The 22,712-nt window shown below is 40.2% G+C and overlaps 1 protein-coding gene across 3 annotated transcripts in view; it reads left to right on the top strand.

Moving 5' to 3' along the window:
- pan2 (poly(A) specific ribonuclease subunit PAN2) overlaps window positions 1-22,712 on the top strand; it is a 90,668-nt gene that overhangs the window by 38,945 nt on the left and 29,011 nt on the right. Inside the window, exons 19-27 of one of the 3 annotated variants that reach the window (XM_052009676.1) lie at window positions 1,637-1,774; window positions 3,891-3,950; window positions 4,757-4,847; window positions 5,491-5,648; window positions 8,987-9,130; window positions 9,561-9,740; window positions 13,410-13,503; window positions 15,163-15,363; window positions 17,775-18,252. In XM_052009676.1, coding sequence (XP_051865636.1) covers window positions 1,637-1,774; window positions 3,891-3,950; window positions 4,757-4,847; window positions 5,491-5,648; window positions 8,987-9,130; window positions 9,561-9,740; window positions 13,410-13,503; window positions 15,163-15,363; window positions 17,775-17,797 — 1,089 coding nt within the window. In that variant the 3' untranslated portion in view covers window positions 17,798-18,252. Of the gene's footprint in view, window positions 1-1,636; window positions 1,775-3,890; window positions 3,951-4,756; window positions 4,848-5,490; window positions 5,649-8,986; window positions 9,131-9,533; window positions 9,741-13,409; window positions 13,504-15,162; window positions 15,364-17,774; window positions 18,253-22,712 lie in introns of those variants that run through there. The other 2 variants (XM_052009677.1, XM_052009678.1) reach the window with 2 other exon arrangements.

Here is a 22,712-nt window from a genome sequence, read left to right as displayed (position 1 = left end):
GTGTCATCTGCAAACATGCTAATCATGCCACCTATGTTCTTATCCACATCGTTAATCTATATGACACAACAGGGAATCTAGCACCAATCCCTGTGGCGCACCACTGGACACAAACCTCTAGTGTGAAAAACATCCTTCCATTACCACCCTCTTGCACCTACCACCAAGCCAATTTTGTATCCATTTTGCTAGCTCACCCTGGATCCCATGTGATCTAACCTTCCAGACCAGTCTACCATGCAGGACCTCGTCAAATGCCTTGCTAAACTGCAAGTAGACAAGGTCTTACCACCCTGCCATGCAATGCTGACCAGCTGTAATCAGGTCTTGCTTTTCTAAATGCAGATAGATGTAGTCTCTGAGAATTGCCTCCAATAACTTCCACATTACTGATGGTTAGGCTCACTGACCTTTAGTTCCCTGGCGTGTCCTTGCAGCCCTTCTTAAATAAAGGCACAACATTAGCCACCTTCCAGTCTTCCAGTACCTCACCTATGGCTAAGGAAGGTACAAAATTCTCTGCCAGGTTCACAACAATTTCTTCCCTTGCATCTTACAACGTCCCAGGATACACTTGGTGAAGCCCCGGGGATTTATCCACCTTTATGCACCTCAAGACCACTAACACCTCTTTTAGACCTAATATGAAATTTAAGAAAAGCTATCAGCATTTAACTGTAATCGTGCAAGTAACTTGCCTTTGCACAGGAACCGTGAACAGTACTGAAGCATTGTAGTAAGGTTTAGAGTTGCTAGAGGGAGCACTCTTCTTTGCATAATTCTCTGCAAACTTAAATGGCAAAAACCTGGTATCTATATTGATACAAGGTGGATTGCTGAGATGTGCTGGAGAATTGAAATGTTCTATTCTGGTCCTCATGTCCCTTTCTCCTTAAAGGCTGGTTATATCAGATTCCGGTTTCAAAAATGATGTTCATTAATTTTGTATTTTATGGTTCTCGTTTGGAAGCAACTTGTCCTGGATGTCCCTCCAGGGTTTGTTAAAGGATTGAGTTCTGTCTCTCTGGATGATGAATATTTTGCATGTAGTTCTTTCTTTTCAGTTGGAGATGGCAACAAAACAGAATGGAAATCAATTTGTGTATATTCACAATACAAGAAATGAAAACTTTGGAATTCCTATTTTATCATATTTTAATACTGATTTAAAGGAAATTAAAATGCAATTTAAAAGAAAAGCCAAGCCAGATGCAGGTAGTAGATGGATTGCTGTTGTAAAGTTGACCTGTGCAAATTGGAAGAGGGAAGCCCTTCTGAGTTACAGACTTGGGATTTTAGGACAGTGCCCAATAATTCACTGAGTCATTTGAGGAAGGAAAGGGAAGAGATCTGGGAAACATTAATTTTAAAGATGTGTTGGAAATTGCATGCTGTTTCCAAAATTCCAGTTTTATTTTTAACAGTGAAATTTTGTGTTAACAACATAAATCTTTTAAATAGGAATTTTTTCCGATGCCTGAATAGCATCAGAAAGGTTTTTTTTGTTTAAGACAACAAATTAGTATTCATTTTAGTGTTTGTTCAGTATATTTCCAGTGCTATAAGCCAATCACTCGGTCGTGATAAAGAAGTTATTAAGCAGACTGTTTACTACTACTTTGGTCCTGTTCTGTAGCTGTCTCCTTTAGAAGATGAGGAGAACACCTATTTGTACGATTTGGTGGTGACCGTGGCCCATATTTTAGATCCTCGGACAGGTGGCAGTCTTGTGGCTCATATTAAAGTTGGGGAAACTTATCACCAGCGGAAGGAGGTATAGTATATGTCCAAATATGTCTTGACATTGAAGAATTTTAGTGCATCAATGGAGTGGTATTATGAAGGGTAGAAATGTTGATACTTGAAAATCTCAATTTTCTTAATTAACTAGATCAATTTTTTTTATAATTTAACATAATCAAGGATTGCTATTGTTATAACTGAATATGTATTTCTGTAATCTCTACATTGATAAAAGGTGTTTGTCTGGTGGAGTTTACCAATTTCAAATACTGTTAAACATAAATTTAACAAAAGATTTTCCAAACATCCAAATACTTTCTTTCCCTTCTACCACCAATGATCCACAAAACACCTTTTTAAAATTAAAATTCTAGCAACCAAAGATTTTCAGTTTTATTTTTACTGACTAGCATCTCAATCTAATAAGATCATCACTGAGAGTAATGGAAAACGAAGTCATTGAGGTAACCTTCCTTTCCTGCTGCAGTTATTTTCTCTATAGCCAAACGTTTTCTACACATCTAATGAGCATAGACTGGTCTGCAGTAAATTATATTTTGTTGGGTTCAAATTGTGTTTACAAAATGCAAAGTAAATATAGTTATGTAAAGTGCATCATTTTAGGATCTTGGCAGATTATCATTTGACCTTGTACAAATAGTCCCAAAGCTCCTTTGAAAGTAATCTCAGAACCATTATATGCAAGATTTTAGTGAGCAGAGATCAGAAAGATTTGTAAGATAAGATGAGATTTCTTTATTAGTCACATGTACATCAAAATACACAGTGAAATGCATCTTTGCGTAGAATGTTCTGGGGGCAGCCCGCAAATGTTGCCACACTTCCAGCGCCAACATAGCATGCCCACAACTTCCTAACCCGTATGTCTTTGGACAGCGGCCGGAATTGACCCCAGGTCACTGGCGCTGTAATAGCATTACGCTAACCACTACATTACCGTGCCTACCCATGATCTGCTTGGGTAGAAGTTAAAACCTGACCTGATTATGGCCAATCTGAACCCGACCAGAGCCCAGGAATTTATAGATTTTTTTCCCTCCCCTATACTTGACGCGACCATTGCAGTCAATGGGTTTGTCCATAGAATCCTGTCCTGGGCTCTCCATAACATATAGGCATTGAAAAACACTTGCTAAAATGTGGTTAGTGCATTTTCAGCGTGGTAAACATTTTTGAGCTGGAAATTGAAACATGTTGAAATAACACAAGTTAAAACTCATGGTCTACCAGGCAGCAATGATCCCTGCCCTCCTACCTGAGACCTGGTCTACCACCTCGCGACACTAGTAAAATACCACCAACGTTCTCTCTGTAAAATCATCCAAATTCACTGGAAGGCTTAAGCAAGCCAACATTGGTCTCTCTCAGGCCAACATCCCCATCATTGAGACTAAATTACTGGTGGGCTACATTGGGCTGGCCACATCATTCACATCTCCACACTCCTGAACTGTACACTCTATTCTGACCTCAGTGGACAGAGAAAAATGCTGAAAGCTTTCTTGAAGTGCAACATGTTCATTTACTCCTGGGAACCTCTGGCTCATAACCAGTCAAAGTGGAGAAGGAGCTTTTGGGATGGTATTGAGAACCTCGAGGCCATACATTGGGATCACACAGAACCCATTAGCCACCTCAGAATCCACAGAACTGGCGTGGCAGCAAATCATCTTTGATCCTGAAGGACTGTCTGAGAAGGAGGAAGTTAATTATTGTGTCGTCCCTGAAACAGACACTATTGGGTACCCAGGCTCAAGGGAGGTTGCCAAATAGCAACTGCTAAGTTTAGGTGAACCTTTTGCACTTTTAAAAATTCTAAGTTGGTACAAGAGAAAGGCTTTACCACTACCTGAAAAGCACCTTGGACCATAACTTTCAAACTGGGTTCCTGGATTCAAGTCTGCAGCACAACGTCACTGAGGATATCTGTTTATTGATATATAATTTATTTTGCTTTGTTAGTAATACAGATGGTCTATGCAATAATGGAAGGAAAAATAATGCATAATTTGTCTTTTGGAAATGTGTGATATTTGTGAGGTTTCAGTAGTGCAGTAGTGTTTAAAAACTGCTGCCTTAAGTGTAGATATAACATCTGTAGCTCATGCAATGTTTTTGTGTTTCAGGGTGTCACTCATAAACAATGGTATCTGTTTAATGACTTCCTCATAGAACCAATTGACAAGGTAATTGACATTTTTGAGTTTTTTTTAAACCACCATTCTATATTGGTTTTCAAAACAATTTAGAATGTGTACTACATGTGCATACTTGGCCTAAGTATTGATCGGAAATCTGCGTCCATTTGTTCCACAAATAATTTCCCCCTTTGTAAGACTTGCAGAAAATTCTTTGTATGCCTTCCACCCCATCACAGACCTCTTTGTTATCTTTTCCTTTGCACCTCGCACCCACCACCAACCACACGCACCCCTTTCCCCGCATCTTAAAATTTTGTTTTATTTCTCGTTTTTCTGATGATGGGTCATTAATTTGAAATGTTAACTCTGTTTCTCATTCCATGGATGCTGCCTAACCTGCTGAGAATTTCCAGTATTGTTTTTATTTCAGGATGTAGGTATCCTAGTGAAGTGGGTCAGAGTAAGGAAATGTGGTTTTGTGCCTTGATTCTACAAACAACAAGCTCTGTTTGTTGGTTGTTTGGGGTGAGGGGAGGGATCATTGTTGGGCATTACCCAGAAGTAGGTTACGGAGCAGCATCAGCACAAACCCCATGGAATAGCTTGCATGACTTTCATCTTATACCAGAGTGAGGTAAAGTGGGGAGTTCTTTTAATTAGGAGACCAACAAGAAATTTTTGAAGCAACAAACAATCCGCTGGAGAAACTCAGTGGCTCAAGCAGTATCTGTGGGAGGAAAGGAATTGTTGACATTTCGGGTCAAAATCCTGCATCAGGACTCTGATCAGAATTTTTTGAAAATTGTTTAGATTGTGGTATATTTAAACATTTGTATTGTTTTATTTTGCAGTGTGAAGCTGTGCAGTTTGATTTAAGTTGGAAGATCCCCTGCATTCTGTACTATGCTAGACGGAATCTGAATTCAAAGTATGATTTAACCAGTAGGTAACACTTTGTGATTCATGCATTCCCAACTGGAGGTGACTAGGCTGATTGATCTACTCCATCCTCACCACAGCAGAGCTGGAACTATGCTTTGCATGCTGCAGTTAACTGCTTGCTTGCTAATAATACCTGTGTAACTGTGATGACAAAGACATCCTCCTGTCTAATAGCCATTTAAAAAAGGGGAAGCTTTGTCATCCTCGGGTAATACTGAGCTTTGCAGACCAGGTTTAAACCCACAGGTCTTTACTGGTAAGTTGCTAAATATATGGGTTTGGTTTCTCTGTTGAAACAAATTGTCTCTTGTTTGTGTATTCACCAAAATCTATTTAAAATGATACAGCCATAAATAATTACAATGTTTTGCTAAATTACGTTAACTGTGTTCCAACCACTTAAACCAGCGGTATAATTTGAACAGTTTGCATAATCTGCTGCTTTATTCTTGGTATGGAATAACTCAACCTAGCTCATTTGGTAGTGGTGCCTTTTTTTTAAATTCCTGTGAGCAACTTGGGGATATTTTCCCCCACATAGGTGGGCGATTGTTAATATCTTCTAATGGTCATTGCGCATACACTGACCTGCTTGTAATGCTTATGCTTTGTCGATAACCTTTTTTTTCCCCTCTCCTTTCAGTAAAGAATCCAATTGAAGCTAGTGTTTTGCTGGCAGAAGCATCTCTAGCTAGAAAGCAGCGAAAGTGCCATGCAACTTTCATTCCACTAATGTTGAATGAAATGCCCCAGCCCAATGATTTAGTGGGTTTGGATGCAGAGTTTGTCACACTGAATCAGGTACATGTGTTTTTTTTTCTTGGGATAGAGGATGACTTGCTTCAACTTGGGTTCTGAAGTAGCTGATGAGATCAATGTGGGATTGTCCTGCAGATGGGCTAAAGGGGTGGCCAGCTTGGTGTGCTACTTTTTGCCACTTATTCTGGGCTTCTGTGTGTTCATGGACTCAGTTCTCATGCCATCTGGAATGTGCCTTCTCCTCTTTGAGCAGTCATGGGCCAGGGATTCCCAAGGGTCAGTGGAGATGTTGCATTTTTTCTAAGGAGGTTTTGAGCAAATCCTTGATTTTTTTTCTTCTGTCTCCTCTAAGTAATCTTTCTCCATGATAGAATTTTGTTATCGTCTGTCTGTTTCAGGAGTCTGGTGTCGGGTATGTGACCAATGTGGCTGACTGAGTGTAACTAGGACCTCAGTGCTTGGGAGGTTGACCTGGCAGGGGGCACTGATGTTTCACTTATCCTTCCAATTAATTTTGCAACAATAGCATTGTTGTTATTTTTCCAATGTCTTGAGATCTCTACTGCAATAGTCCAGGTCTCCGAAGCAGATAGAAGGGCTAGGATCATTGCTGCCTGGTAGACCGTGAGTTTTGTGCCAAATCGTCATACACCCTTTCCTCAATCGACCAAAGGCTGCTGGTGCCTTGAAGCTGGAGGTGAATTTAATCATCAATGTCTGCCTTTGCCAAGCGGTGGATCCTGAAATATAGGCAATGGTCTGTTTTCCAGGGTCTTGCTGTGAGCCCTTGTTGTCGGAGGGCAGTGTTGTGCATTGGGTCAAGTTGGTCGAGGATCTTTGAGTGCAAGGCCCATCCTCTTGAATGCTTCTGTGAATGAATCGACAACTGCTTGGAGCACCGTTGTTGATTCATTCACAGACATGTGCAAATGCAAGTGTCGTTTGCATTCTACTGCTTGGCTACCCACTTTCAGATGACTTTGGTTCTGGAGTGTAGGTAGTGCAGGTTGGACAGTTTCCCATTAGTCCTGAAGGCCAACTCCACTTCTGTGGAAAGGTGGTTGGAGGTGTGGTGCAACATTATGGCACAAAAGATTGAGAAAAGTGTTAGAGCAATGACTATCATGCTCAACACTGGTCATCGCTAAGGTTAACTCTGTTATAGACCTGTTGGTTAGAGTTGGAGCTTGCATGCCATCATGAAGCAATCATAAAATGGTAACTAATTTCTGCAGGCAGCTGAATTTGAGATTCCACAATCTCTCTCAATTTATGGACTCAAAGGCTTTAGTAAGGTCAGGAAAGGTCATGTATAGTGGTTGATGGTGCTCCTTGTATTTCTTGTGGAGTTACTCTGTGGGGAAGATAATGTCCACCATGACTCTAGATGGGCAGAGTACATGTTGCAATTTGGGGAGCAGCCGTCCTGCCACTGGGAGGAGGCAGTTAAGAAGGACTCTGGTGATGATCTTCCCTATGGCAGACAGCAAAGAGTCCTGTGTAGCTGCTACAGTTGGACTTTTCTCCTTTCTTGAAGGTGGTCATAATGATGACACCTCTGAGGTCCCCTGGTGACTTCAGAGGTGTCACCATTGCGACCACCACCTCCTCTTCTCACATTTGTATATTGAGATTGTGCAGTTGTGGCTAAAGCTCTTCATCACCAAATTTCAGAACTTTAATGGGGATAATGTCTAATCCTGAGGCCTTGCTTTTTAGATGGGATATGGCCACCTTGTCAGTCAGGAGTGGCCACAAGGCTTGACCAAATTGATTGCTGTGGGATGGAGTTGAGAGCAGTTCTATTAAGGGCAGACTCTCAGTTGTCTTCAGTGTTCCTCTCCAGTGGCTGTTGACTGACCCTGCTGTTCAGTTCACCCCATTCTTGGCTCTCAGTGGTGTGGGAATGTGTGTTTGGGCTATAGATCTTGATGGGGCCAAAGAACCCATGCACGTGATGGCTGTCAGTGAGTTGTTGAGCTTCCTTCACTCTATATCTACCATGTGTTCTTCAGATTGCAGGATTTCTGCTGAACCTCTACCTTCAGGTGCCTGGATAGGTGTTTCTTTTTCCTCGAGGGACAGTGGAACATCTAATCCAGAAATGCCTTATGATTGGAATTAAATTAGCTCCTTAATCCACTAGGCATTCTTCTCAAACCGGCCCTAGTTCATCTTGGCCAAGAGTCTCTTTGCAAGTGTTGATTATAGTGAACTTCGGGGCAGCCCATAAACTCAGAACACTGGGGCTCCTGAGGGCTGAGTTGCCAGGCTGTCTGTGAGGCGCTGTCTGTGAGGCACTGTCTGAGAAGAGCTATCTCTGTGGGGTCCTTGAGAGCTTTGATATCAACCATCTTTGCGGCAATGTTTCTGATGACACAGATGTTCTGGAGCACAGTTGATGGAGATAATAGAACGGATTAGGCTGTGGTCACTCCAGTGGTTATTGGTGCCTGTCATTACGCAGGTGATGCAGACACCTTTGCAGTCCCTCACTTGAATGATGATGTGTTTTAACAGGTGCCAATGCTTGAACCAAGGATGTTGTCATGAAGTTTTCTGCTTGTCCTTGTGATAAAACAGGGTGTTAGCAATGACATTGTACATACATTAAGCAGCTTGTCAAAGGCAGTTGAAGTTGCAAATTTTCCTGGGGGTAGAAAAAGTTTCCTTTTTAATGCAATTACCTAAAAATTTTTCTCATGCTTCAATTTCACCTCTTTTTTTTCCTCCCAGTAAATGTTTTTGACTTCCCTTGTTTTCCCTCCTACAAGTCCAGAAGCTGAAATAGTGTGGGCAGTGAGTTTTCCAAGTAACTATTAGCACTACCAACCTACAATTGGGGAATGGCAGGCAAAAATGGGTAAACCTTGTGATGTTATTGCTAGAGTAGGGATTTTCTTCAGGGTTAAGGCAAATTATGTGAGTCAAGTGCATAGTGTTACTGTATGACCCAAACTGGAATTACTTTGATGGTATTGGATGGAAAATATTTCAGTTCTGAACGCTGAGATTAATTGATTTGATTAGTAAACATCGTATCCCAGTGAAGTTTAGTGAGTGTTTAAAAGACTTGTTTTAAGATGATTGCTTGTATATTAATATATTCTTAAAGTTTTAAGATTATTTATATTAATAAGACTTGCAGTTTATGTATGTAATTAGAAGTGATTTTTTTCCCTCCTTTGGAAGGAAGTTAAACATCAATATGCTGTGTTAAATATGTACATCTTTTTGTCTTCTATGTCTTGCTTACTGTCAGTTGGCATTGTTTTATTTGCTAGTTACGTGGTTCGTTTTGTGGTGTTTTATAGTGCTTGCTCAGAAAAATCAGAATCAGATTTATTATCACTGACATATGACGTGAAATTTGTTCACAGGAAGAAGCAGAGCTGCGCAGTGATGGGACAAAATCCACCATCAAGCCCAGCCAAATGTCGGTAGCAAGGATCACATGTGTACGAGGTCAGGGACCAAATGAGGGAGTTCCCTTCATTGACGATTACATCTCCACACAGGAGCAGGTAATGCCATGAGCAATGGTGCCATTGATCTTGCTGCCTAATTTGGGAACTTATGTTTTGTGGTTGATCAAGTATATTGTTTATTTCACCAATGCAAATCATTACAGACTTAATCAGCTGTGAGATGCTCTGTTCTCCGTTCATTCCTGGGCTTTAAGTCCACCATGCTGGTTTTAATTTCTCTTTGCTAAGCAGAAAGGCACCAAATAGAGATCAAGCACCTTCTCTTGGCAAGAGGGGAAATCCTGGCAGCTCGGCGTGGTATCATTGTAAACCTGGCAGCAGGTTGTGCACATTTCAGCTGCAGGATCTGCTGTGTGTGGGAAGAAGGAAGTATCTCTTCTGTTGGATAAATGTTATTTAGATTCTGTCTGAAAATGATCTTGTGTGCTTATTCCACAAGTTTGTCTTTTGGAAAAAAAAACAATAGGTTGTGGATTACCTGACTCAGTATTCTGGAATCAAACCTGGGGACCTTGACGCCAAAATCTCATCTAAACACCTAACCACCTTGAAGTCAACGTACCTGAAACTAAGGTTCCTCATTGATGTTGGAGTGAAGTTTGTGGGACATGGGCTGCAGAAGGACTTCAGAGTCATAAATCTTATGGTAGGTTTAGAAAGTTCACATAAACACAGTACTTGGAATAAGCCACTTGATATGGCACCATGTATTTGTGGACACTTCCGTTGTCTCCTTCCCTCTTTCATCTCCATTGTGTCAAGTCTTGCAATGTTGGTACCTGGTCTCTTTGTTTCCCCTATCCTTAGACACTGAAAAGGGGAAAATATTGTTAACAGAGGTTAAATAAGGAAATGTTCACTTTGATGCAGTGTACAGACTCTTAAATAGGGTAACACTAGATTTATTCTTGGGGTAGGAGGAGAAGAGGAGACTATTTTCCCCAAAAAATACACCAATCACATGCAGAAACTGGCGACTCAACCCAGTAGTTCTCTACTGGCATTTTTCTCCATAAACCATGGTGAGGTAAATAGTATAAATTAGTGGGTGAGGCCTAAACCATTGACCCAAAAATGAGATGTCCAGTGGTCCAATCCCACCACGGCAATGTTAGCATTAAAGTTTAATTAAATAAGCTGACTTAAAAAGCTAATATGAAATAATCATTAAGAAGCTACCATTACATAAACACAAATCTGATTCACTAATGTCCTGTAGGGAGGGAAATCTGCCATCCTTATCCAGTCTGGACTGTAAATGAATCCAGAAACACAGGAATATAGTTGATGCCTAATTATCCTCTGAAATGGCTTGAGGGCACATGGGGATGAGTAATAAGTCCCTTGCCTTGCCAGTTGGACTACTATTTTTGCTTTCTTTTTGTTAAGCAACTATCTCATTTCCTTTTCAAGTTGAGTGCAATGGTTTGGGACAGATTTCTTCCCCCCCCCACCCCCAAATGTTTTACCTCTGATCTTAAGTTGATGTTACCTTGTTACTATTTCACTGCTCTCTTTGGCTATGCCGTGAAGTTTTACACAGTGGTGTTGCTCAAGTGTGCAATCTAATCATTGCCAGTCCTTTCCAACTGCTGCAAGCCTACAATGGCAGCCACTGGTCCTTGATAACTGTCTGATTGCTGCACTACATCAACAAACTTTTCTTTAAAATAACTGCAAATGTTGAATCAGGTCTGCCAGCATCAAAAAGGTTGAAATATAAAAAGCCCCTAAAACTGTTAACATAATTAACATCCTCAAAATGAGAATACCTTGAGTCATATTTCCTTTTCCTAAAGGAGCCCCGCACACTCTCCCCAATTATGTCCCTTTCATCTTTCTCATAAAGACTGGCAAATACTGGGAAACAAACTGGTAATTTTTAGGGGGAGCCCAACCCGCTCCAGTCCCGAATGTGGAAGTTAGATCGGTTTCGGTATGACCTGCATTGTTTTTAATGATTTTGTTATGTCATTAAGTGACATAACTTTGTTTTCATTAGATACGGTGGTAATTATTGCCCTGTAGGGCTTTAAGTGTCAACCACCTGAAGGCCAGACCAGGGTAGGGGTGCTGAGTCTCCTTCCCTGGAGGCAGTACTGAACCAGTGGTGTGTTTTTTGTCTTTTTTCAATCTTTTAATTAGTTTTCAAATTAATACAGATTAATATATCAATGTTTATACATGTAATACAAAGAGATCAAGAGAACAATCATGACATGGATAATTATAAACAACAATAAAGTATAAAAAAAATCTGTAGATCCAACAATCTGTTAGCGAATGAATATAATATAAAAGAAAAAGATTTATTATAAAATATAAAAGAAAGAAAAAAAAACCAAAACAATAAGAAAAATTATAAACAATATATCAAACCAAACTAAGCTAAAGAAAAAAAAATTCTAAAAAAAACAGAAAAAAAAGGACTAAAATTTCTCAATAGAAACAGAGCAATATTATGTCGTCAACTCCGTTCCTCTAAATTGAAAGGTTACTATAAGGGGATCTATATCATGTGAAAATATTGAATAAATGGACTCCAAACTTCCTCAAATTTAAGCGAAGGATCAACAGTACCACTCCTAATTTTTTCCAAGTTTAAACATGATATAGTTTGAGAGAACCATTGAAAAGTAGTAGGGGGTATTGGATCCTTCCAGTGGTGTGTTTTTTTCTGCAATTTTTGAAGCTGTTTTCTGATGGGGATCTACAGATGGCCAAAGTTATTGAATTCTATATCACAGCTTTCTTTGGGGTTTGAAATCTTGACCTCTGGATTGCCAATGCTGTACCTGTATCACTCAATTACCATTGCTCCATGATTGCAGTTGCTTAAGCTGGATTCACTTGCTGTTTGTGGGAAAAGTGGGTGTGGTTCTTTTCTCACCTCTCTGCCTCTCAAGGGTGCTGATTCACGTTGGGGTGATGTTCTATAGGAGCCAATGTCATCTAAGTTATCATTTTTGTTATGATGAATGGCAGCAGTGAGTGGTAATCTAACTTGCTGGGGGGGCATATTGGAAAGTGAGACTGGTCTTGCTTTGAATTCCCACCACAAATTAGAAGGAACCCTGACTTTTAATCTATTGTTGCGCAGACAAACTGAGATGATTCTCATGCTTGTATTGCTTGAGAATTTCACTCTAGCACATTGCAGTACATTTAACAACTGAGCAGCCTTGGGGGTTTTGGAAGCAGAAATTCTTCATTTCTGAAAATGAAAATTAGCCTGTAAAACTGCAGTGGGGCTAGTTTTCTGACCCACTGCCCGTACTTGCACCCCTGTAGCTGCCTGGCTGCCAACAACCTCAAGACTTTGGCTCTTTGACAGTCTCATGAGCAGATCATGCCAAGAGGGACAGCCAGGCCGTTACATGTTGCATCCTGAGACCCTGCTGGCCTTTAATAGGTTGTATTGTCGAAAGCCTGTTTCACTGTTTTTAAAGGTCTCAAATTAATTTTTAAAAATTAAATAAAATGAAAACATTAAAATATTAATTAAATTAAAAACATGCACAGAGGAAAAAATATCTCAAAAGCTGAATAAGCTTATTAATGAAGGCTGGCGATCCCACTTGCATGAAAGGATCTACATGAAAAGTGCCAGTTATGGTTTGTCTAAAACAGAGTTGCAATACTATTGTATTTGGCTCCTTGATTCAGTAAGTTATTGAATGCTCCAGTGGTGAATCCAAGAATGGAGCAAGAGTTTGGCCATGCCTGTATCTGACCTCCAATATATTGTACTTTTGCATTGCAGTGTGCAAGTAAGTAAGTCTGGAATGCACTGATGTGCACGCTGCAGCTAGCTGGCAGTTTCTTCAGTACAGTCTGGCTCATTTTTGGTTAAAAATCCCAGATGAGCCAGACTGAAAGTGTGGTCCAAGGGCTTTATTCTTTGGGAGTTAATGTAGCAGGAAGTTGCTGTTTCCTTTTTGATGGAATTGCTCTCTGTGAATTGTTTATAGTGAGATAGTTGGGCTCTGGTGTATTTTGCAGAGAATAGCACCCAGAATTTGTGTTAGTATTGCAATAACCATCAAAAAAAATAGTGTTAGCAAAGATTAAAGAAACACAAGCAGAATAAACTCCTTGCAAATAGGAGGACTTTTATAAATTGCCATTGTTTGGTTATAGATGTGCCACCAGATCTATTGAGTAATTTCAGGATTAAAAATGACTTTCAATAATATTCTCCTTTTTCTGTTCAGCATGGTATAAAACTGCTGTTCTAGCCCAAGGAAATCTTGGTGAGTTGGTTATAAAACTTTTGGTTTGAGTAATGTATTTCTCTGCCTATTTCCATCTTCAGATTCCAAAGGAGCAAGTGATAGATACAGTCTATTTGTTTCACATGCCTCGGAAAAGGATGATTTCATTGCGTTTCCTTGCATGGTATTTTCTAGGTTTGTATATATTTCAATTTAAGGTTTTTGACATGTTTGTTGATCAGTATGTGCCATTCCGAACGTGATTTATCACTAGGATTAAGAGGTTAAGATTACTGATTGCATTGAAGTTACAAAATAGGTGGGAGGGCATGTTGTGATGAGGATATTTGTATTTTGCATCTGGATATAGACAGAGTGAGTAGGTGAAAGTTTGGCAAATGGAGTTTAATGTGGGGAAAGTGTGAGGTCATGCACTTCAGTAAAAAGAGCCAAAAAGCAGACTATTATTTAAATGGAGAGACGCTGCAAATGAGTGGAGTACAGAGAGATTTGGGTGTTCTTGTGCATGAACCTCAAAGGTAGCAAGCAGTGCAGCAAGTGGTGAGGAAGGCAAATTACATCCTGGCATTTATTGTAAGAGGGTTGGAGTTTAGAAATGGGAGGCATTGTTGCAATTGTTGAGGCCATTCCTGGACTACTGTGTGCAGCTTTGTTCCCCTTATTTAAGAAAGGATATATTGGCATCGGAGGCAGTCCAAAAGCAATTCACTGGGTTAATCCCAGGGACACGAGGGTTGTCATATCTTGAGTGGCTAAAGAAATTCGATCTATATTTTTTAGAATTTAGAAGAATGAGGGGTGACCTTACTGAAACTTATAAGATCCTTAAGTGGCATGACAGGGACCAGTGGGAGAGTCTCTAGTGAGGGGACATAGTTACAAAATAAGGAGGTGTTCATTTAAAACTAGTGTGTAGGAGTTACTTCTAAAGGGTGGTGAATTTCTGGAATTCACTACCCCAGAGGGTTATGGAGGCTGGATTATTGGAGGTGTTTAAAGAGTTAGATACATATTTGAGAGACTGGGGAACTGAGGGCTCTGGGGAGCTGGCACAGAAGAGGAGATGAGACTTGGGCATCAGCCATGATCTTACTGAATGGTAGGGCAGGCTTGAAGGGCCATTTGGCCAACTACTCCCATTTTCTTGTGTTTTTACTGAATTGTGTGACGTTTAGTTCTTCAGTTGAACCTGTAGGGGAAAAAATATTTCCCAGCATTTCAGTAATTTGGGCAGTTGTCAGTGAATTTGCTGCCTGATATGTGGAAGTTGTGCCCTATGGACCTGGAAGGTCCCATACTTGGTTTGTTATATTACCTGATCTCGGCTGGGGCAACAGCAGAGGCACAACTGTTGGCCTTGAGGCACTGTCCAGCATCCTAGCCCTGAAAATCCAAACTGAGGAAGGCCAAGATCAGGCTATGAAGTTCTCCGAGTTGAAATCATCTGCTCATGCTTGTTTAGGTTCAAGTGAAAAATGACTGCTTTGTTAATAAGAACTGGTGCCAAAGCACAACTGGGAGTCAGTACCTGCAGGATAAATGGTAAGAGTTGAAGTAGGATATACAAAATGAAAAGCTGATAGAAAGCAGTGAAGAAGTCTTTTTAAATCACTTGTTAGGCCTCTGCTGGAGGATAGGGCTCAGCCTCGTAGATTGTGCGATGCGAGGGTTGTTGTATCTTGAGTGGCTAAAGAAATTAGATCTATATTCTGTTAGAATTTAGAACGAGGGGTGACCTTGCTGAAATGTACAAGATCCTTAAATGGGATGACAGGGTATATGTAGTTAAATATGGAAAGACTGATCGGCTTCTTCTGTTGACTTCTCGGACAGAACTCAAAATTCAGGGCGAAACACATGACAGCATAGAAGATGCGCGCACAGCACTGCAACTCTACCGCAAGTACCTGGAATTGACTAAGCATGGCACGGATGTAGATGAATTCCGAAAAATACTGAAAGGTCTATATGAGAAAGGCAGAAAGATGGACTGGAAAGTACCAGAGTCTGAAGAAGTCCAGAGCAGTCCAAAAAGTAAGTACCTTGTTTATTTCCTATTTTTGTGCAATGACATTTTATTGCATAAAGTTAAAATCTAAGATGTTATGCTTGTCAAAAGATTATGCTGAAGCCTTGGAAAATCATACAGTTGGAGAACTGGGTGGATATTGGTCTTCCCCTGCAGCACACTGCTGAGGTGGAACTGTCTGTTTGACTGTAACAGTTCTACGTGAATTGGATTGGGTAATTTTAATCCATTTTGTGGAATGTGAGCTCAGCACAAAATTCTCCTTAATTCAGCACTAATTAGCTTTCTCAGTGAGACCGCAAGGCAGCCAGAGTGAGAAATAGGGAAATGTCACGTGGGAATGGTTTTCTGCGTCTCGTTGTGCTTGCTTTACCTCGCTGCTTTGGCATCAGGCACTCCTCATCTTCTGATTTGCTTTTTTCTGCTCTCATCCCTGCACTTGGAAGTCTCTCCTTAAGTTCCTCTAAATGCATCACTTTTATGCTGCTCAGTTGCAAATTTTCTCTTTTTGTATCATTGGCTCAGTTCAGTGAATTTTTTTTATTCCCTGCTTCTCTTCTTCCCCTCTTTCTCCTCACCTTCCCCCCCCCCCCCACACACACCCCCAACCCTTGTTCAGAATCTGTGTTTTTCACTACTTGTAAAATCCTTCAAGATGTCTTTTCTAGACATTCTGTTAATGCTAACACTGGATGCCCAACACAGAAGATATTCCCTTTCCCAGCAATGACACCCTTTGTCTTCATGAACAAAAAATGGAAAGTTTCAGGAACTTGATCTTTTATTTTGTGTGTTTATTCCTTTCTATTTCAAATCTATTTTGTTTGAATAGTGAGTGCAGGATGGGATGAGTACAAAGACATTAAACTGCAGAATATTTTTGTAGTTACTGACAGATGGCTGGGCACGTATTATATGATAGGATTAATCCAGCCATCTGGATATTCCAGACTAAATAACTGCTCTGAACTAGTTCCTCCCAAGACCAAGGGTAGAATCATACAGCTCGGAAGGTTGCCATTTGGACAATATGGTGGTTCTGAACAGTATTGTCTTGTATCTTTTTGAGACTCAACATGTGTTTTATTCTCAAATGTTTTTTTGTTCTATAAGGAACTTTTGGCATCCTGACTCTTTAACCATCACCACCCTGCCTAGGCTTGAAGCAAAACACTTTGGGTAGAAGCACTTATTTCCCTAGCAGTTGTTCATACTTGTCGTAACCCAGTGATCTTTCATATTTTCTATTCTGTGCAGTTGGTGAAAGATTTTTTACTGCATTGAATGTTGCATAAAATAAGAGTATGTGGTTTTGGAGAGATTATGAAATGCTATTTATAAACAAAACTTTTTGGGCAGGTTGCAGCATAGAGATGTGCTATAAATTGTTGTGTGATTAACAGCCAGATTTAAAGCTAATGATGTGCTTAATTGCTAGTTCTCCTTCAGTTTGGGTCAGTAGATTGGAGGCTCAAGCCCTGCTTCAGTACTCCAGCTCTCTTAACGTCTTGCTAATGTTCCTGTAATTTCAAATTACCTGGTTACTCATCTTTTGTTATTTATGGGACCTTGCAATGCGCAAATCAGTTGCTGTGTTTGCCTGCATAAACTCTACTCTTTCCACCATTTCAGCACCACCCCCCCCCCCCCCCCCCAAAAAAAGTGTTCTTTCAAAGAAATCAATTGGGACTTCCTGAAAACTTTAAGGTGCTACTCAAATGTACATGGCTTGTTCTTTGGTTAAGCAACTTTTGTGTCAAAACTTCAAATCAATCCTGTTTCCATTTGCTGAATATCCCCATACCAACAAGCATGCAGCTGAGAGGGCTGGGTGCCTAGCTACAACAATTCTGCTGGGTAACTAGCATACATATGCATAAGAATGATTGGTTATGCCATTCATTCCTGCAGGAAAGCAGCTCACCTATCCTCCTGTTGCAAAGTTGTAACATTGATTAAAATCTGGAATACTACATGCAATGAATCACTGATTAATTTGCAACTGGATCTGGCCTTGAATCTACTGCTGAATGATGGAATGGAAGTTTCCATTGATAGCTCCTGTGAATTGGTTTGGGCTGCCTTGTAGGTATAGGCTCACAGAACACAGCTAGCCATGGTTGGTACCAAATTACCAATGCTCCCCAAAGAGAGAGATGGGCAGCTGGCATGGGAAATGGAAATGTCATGCTGTTGCATTCTTTGGCGCAAAGTAGAGGGAGCTCTACCCTACAGTGGGTGTAAAACTTAGAAAAATGTTCCATTTCCCAGTATCTCTTTTGTCCTGATGAGCGCACAATATTGGAATCCACTTTACATGCTCTTCGTTACCCATGATGAGTTAATGGGATTAATCTTGATGGTTTTTTTTAATGCCGATTCTACACCTTCAAGCTTGTTTTTTCTCTTAAATCAGGCTCCCAATTTTCCCACCTCTGATGGGTTAAAATGTGAAGACATCTGAATGAACTATCTAACCTAATGAGGAGTGAATCTGCAGCATTTGAGGGGAAAAAAGTTTGTATTTTTTAACAAATTCCAGAAGAAACCCGTTTCTAAATGAGACGGCTTGCAATGGTGCTTGACTGTCACAGTATTTTACTATGGAACACTGATCTGACTGGATGAAGAATGGGAAAGAAGGTCAGAATCTTAGGAAAAAAGAACAATAAGGAGTCACTTTGAGGAAGATGGCAACAGTCATGTTATGATATAAAACTAGAGAATGCTGGAAATGCTCAAAACCAGACAGCCTCTGAGGAAAAAGAGTTGATGTTTTCAGGTCATTGACCTTTGCTATGATTGCACGTGTCACTGTTGAGGACTGGCATTTTGTCAAGGCTTCCAAATCTCCAGAGGTTTCTTGACAAACATTCCATGCTTTTTGTTTTGGTAGTGGGGGGGGGGGGGGGAGGGGGGGGGGGGAAGAGAAATATTCATGTTCTTCCCTCTATTTTCTTAAGCTTCTCCTTCACTTTTTATTTGCTTCCTTTAAAAACAAGTGCCCACCTGGAGCTGTGCTCATAGGACAGAATAACCTTCCTGTGAAGGTGAAGGCAGAATGCTTAATTCAAATAGCACAGACATGGTTGGTGGATTTTGGCAGCTCTGAGATTGGATGAAAATCTTTAATATACCCCAATATTTGCCTATTCCAGGAAGAAAGGGAAGTAAGCACATGGGGTTAATAAACATGGTAATGGAGATATTGTCATGCATTGCCACCTGATTGAATATGCATCTGTTACTCAGTAAAATCATTGCTTTTTAAGAAATGGTCGTCTTCCCCATTGTAGATATTATGTTTTGTATCCTGTCATGTTGAATATGGTATTCCAGTGATTTTAATAATTCCACAAATTTTTTTTAGATTGTTTAATTAAACAATCAGGATATGGGATTGACGTCATGATGGCAGTCTCACCAAATGTAACAGTCCATGCTCTTCCGAGATTGTATTTATGTCACTCAGTCCTTCCAGATAGCCAGCAGGATGATGTAGAATCTTCAGTTACACTGCCGAGTTTCCTGAACTTTCAGGACTTTTAAAACTTAAAAGAAAATGTGGCCTTGAGTTTACAAACCTCCAAATGGCTAGCAATCTTTATTACAGTATTTTACATATACATGTCCATATGGTGCAAGGCACTATCAATATTCGGCATTAAGTTACCCACGTACCTGCATTGGAAGGAAAAACATTTGCACTTCCTATATATATATATTAAAAGAAAATGGAAGCTCTTTTTAAAAATTCAGTTGAGAAAGTTCTCATCTACCTTGCTTTTCTGAAGATAATAAACTTTATTTTTTAATGAAATTCCTGGTCTGTATTTTATTTTCCCTAATTTCTTGTCAGTTCTACATTCTGCTAAAAGCAATTGCTGCAATTGAGCCAGGACTGAACTTGCATACAAAACACTAGGTTTCTACCTTGTTAGTTGATTTGGGTTATCCTAGTTCACGATTTGAAAGTGATTTCGCTCAACCCAAAACTAAGGTATGGTGGAGAGGGTGGAAGTTGACTGTGATTGATTGATTGGTTAACTGCATTAAAAGATATGACAGCAGATGGACAGTAGCTAGCACTGAAAGAAAATGTACGTGATTCACAAAAATATATTTTAAGGCACAAAAATCCAGCAGGACAAGTGGTCTGCATGTAGCTGACAGGAGAAATTAAAGATGGTGTTAAATGAAAGGAAGAATCTTAAATTTGCCAGAACAGCAGTAGGCCTGAGGATTGAGTGCATTTTAGAACTTGGCAAAAGCAGGCCAAGAAATTAATAAAGAACGGGAAGCTGGAGTAAGAATAGACTATTCAAAACCAAGTACAACCTGTATTGTTCCATATTTACAGGATGGCACTGGAGGCACACTCTGTTGTAATGCAAAATACCACACAGAGAAAGAAAGATCTCAATATTGGGGTGGGGAGGATTTGTATTTTGGTATTTAACCTTGGGTCATTTTACTTTTGTTAAGGAAGTAATTTATTGAATACTTCAAGGCAGTGTCCTAGGCTTGATCACCATCAACTGCTTTATGACCTTCTCTCCACGAGGTCAGAAGTGGAGATAGTTGCTGAAAATTGTTCAGTTCCATTCGCAACTCCAGAAAAAGAGGCAGTCTATGTCACACATTCAGGCATAGACTGGTAGCTGGTGATTAATGTGTGCATCACTGACTTGCACCTCCTGGATTTTTATCCCTCAATTTCTGGCTATTTCCATTTGTCTGAATGAGTAGCGCTCCAACAACACTTGAGAAGTTCGACACCATTCAGGACAAAAGTCTGTTTGATTGGCACCCCATCCTCCACCTAATAAAAGTTGGCAATCCAAGGTAATAAAGGATACACCATTGTTCAGAGGAGACATTAAACAGAGGCCCTGCCTGTTCCATCGGGTGGAGAGGAGTTCTCCCCAGTATTCTAAGCCTCGGTTGTATGTCAGTCAATCTCATTAGAACAGATTATCTGGTCATGACCACATTACTGCTAGTGGAAGCTTGCTGTGCATAAATTGTCTACCTAATTTCAGAAGTATTTAATTAACTATAAAGTACTTTGTACCTCTGCTACCTCAGGTTGTTTCAATATAAGTGCTTATCTTTAAGCATACACTTTACCTGCCGCTTGTGCAGTATGGCTGCAGTGTATGCCATCTGTAAGTACGCTCCAGCAACTTGCCAAGGCTACTTTAACAACGCCTCCCAAACCCATGATCTCTCCTGCCCAGAAAGACGAGGGCAGAGGATGCATGGAAATACCACCCCATACAGGCTTCTTTCCATGTTGCATGTCATTCCTGACTTGGAAATAATATTGCAGGTCCTTCATCATTGCTGGGTCTGAATCTTGGAATTCTGCAACAGTGCCTTCAGCAGAACTGCAACAGTTCAAGAAGTTGGCTCACCACCACCTTGAAGGCAATTAGGAACTGGCAATAAATTCCGGCCTTTCCAATGATACCTACATCCCATAAATGATTTTTTTGAAAAGATAGTCAGTTGGTAGGTCTGTTGACAGTCTGTAATGAGACTGTAAGAAGCATGGCATGATTTTTTTTCTTCCTTGCCATGTTAATTTCTAAGAATGCATAGTTATCAAGTTTTTGACTGTTGTACGTGAGACATAACGTGAACCAAATACTGCTGAGATGTTACTGCCACAATGACACAAGACCGGAAATTCCAGGATTTTAACCTGGCGATGACTTTAAATAAAACCTCTTCTTACAGCGCAAAGCATGCAAAAGTTTCAAACTGACCTAATTCATCTGCTGGTTGCGTAATATTAAATCTAGAACTGTTCTGAAGCTTATCCAATATGCTGCTGAGGAAACTGTTTCTCGATTAAGCATGCATCTTGCAGAAGTACAGTACAAATACCATTGAAGTTGAAGGGGATGCACTCCTATTCTGCTCCATCTCCTTTTTCAATATTAGATGAATAGCTAATGTTTGACAAAGGGACATGCTGCTCACAATACAATGTGAAACCTGCGGCCAGTTAACCTAATTAGACATTAGATTTCATATGCATTCCTGAGTTTATCACACTTTGTGATTGCTGTCACAACTACAATATCTAATCCCTGAGCTCTCAGCTCTTTCTTTGAGAAGTACTTTGTGTGTCCTGAACTCTCGTATCATGATCTCAGCAATTAAGTTAAACATTTTTTTATTGAAGAACAATCTACAATTTTGGGCTTTAAAGGGTTAAGCAGTGATGAGGAATGAGGAAAATGTGTAACACCAAAGCAGACATTGATTTCCTTTGATGTGGCTTTGGCCATAGTACTTGGAAGTGCTGCCTGAATTCCATTATACCTTTCTTAATGTTTGTTCACACACATGGAAAATACCAAGGTTGCTATAGCTCATAAAATAACCTGGTGAAGAGTAACAAAACCCATGATTCCATCAATTTATTGCACAAAAATGCCACATTGTTTTTCACATTCTGTATAGTCCAAACTGGCAAGAAACTGAACAGTGAGACTTTACTATTCCAGTCATCATTTTAGGTGTTACACTAAGCAGACTATTGCTTTTTCCCTTTCCTTGCACTTATTGCTCTCTTTCACTCAGTTCCTCATTTAACTGGGCAGTTGTGTGTCCATTGTGTACGGATGTTCCATTTGTATTGTCAAGCATAGCTAACGTCTTCTGCTCTTCCCGGTGATTAAAATATTGCTGCTTTATAATCAATTACTTTCACTCCCGCACTTCCCCACCCACCCCCCCAGGATTTAGATTAGCTATCTTGCAGGAACTGCATTTTCTTTCTTCCTAGCCCTGTACCAGTACCCAAAGCCTAAAGCAATACTGAACGGCTCATCATTTCATTTTTTTCTATTGGCCCCGATGAAGTGTATCAAGCATCTAGGGCTTTACCTGGTGAGTTTATGATGTTGACTTACTGTTTGTCTGTGAATCTCTTTTGCTCACAGTTTGAGCTTGACCATTCCTTCTCAGTTCTTCCAATATCATCAGTTTGGTTATCATGGCGTAGGTCTTCCTGTGCATTTTGGCAGTTGTTCATGTGATTAAATTCATGAGGTCAGTAAAAATGCAACTTCTGTTTATGTCACTTGGAATGCAATTTGAACAGAGCAAGTTTGGGAGGCCATTCTCTCTTGTTTCACTGCTGAATTTTCATGTTTGTGCTGTGTTCACTAAACCCTGAATTGATAACCCTACAGTTCCTTCATGCTTCCTTTTGTTTCCTGCCAAGGGATTTGTGCTCTGGTACATAAAGTCCAGACTTTAGTTCACTTTTGACAGAGGCAGTCCCACATGTAGATTCTGCCTACAGGCAACAAAGGAAACAGGGTCACTATTCTCCCAT

The sequence above is a fragment of the Pristis pectinata genome, chromosome X (genome assembly GCF_009764475.1).
Source record: "Pristis pectinata isolate sPriPec2 chromosome X, sPriPec2.1.pri, whole genome shotgun sequence".
In the NCBI taxonomy this organism is placed as follows: Eukaryota; Metazoa; Chordata; class Chondrichthyes; order Rhinopristiformes; family Pristidae; genus Pristis; species Pristis pectinata.
This window is presented reverse-complemented; position numbering and strand designations above follow the sequence as displayed.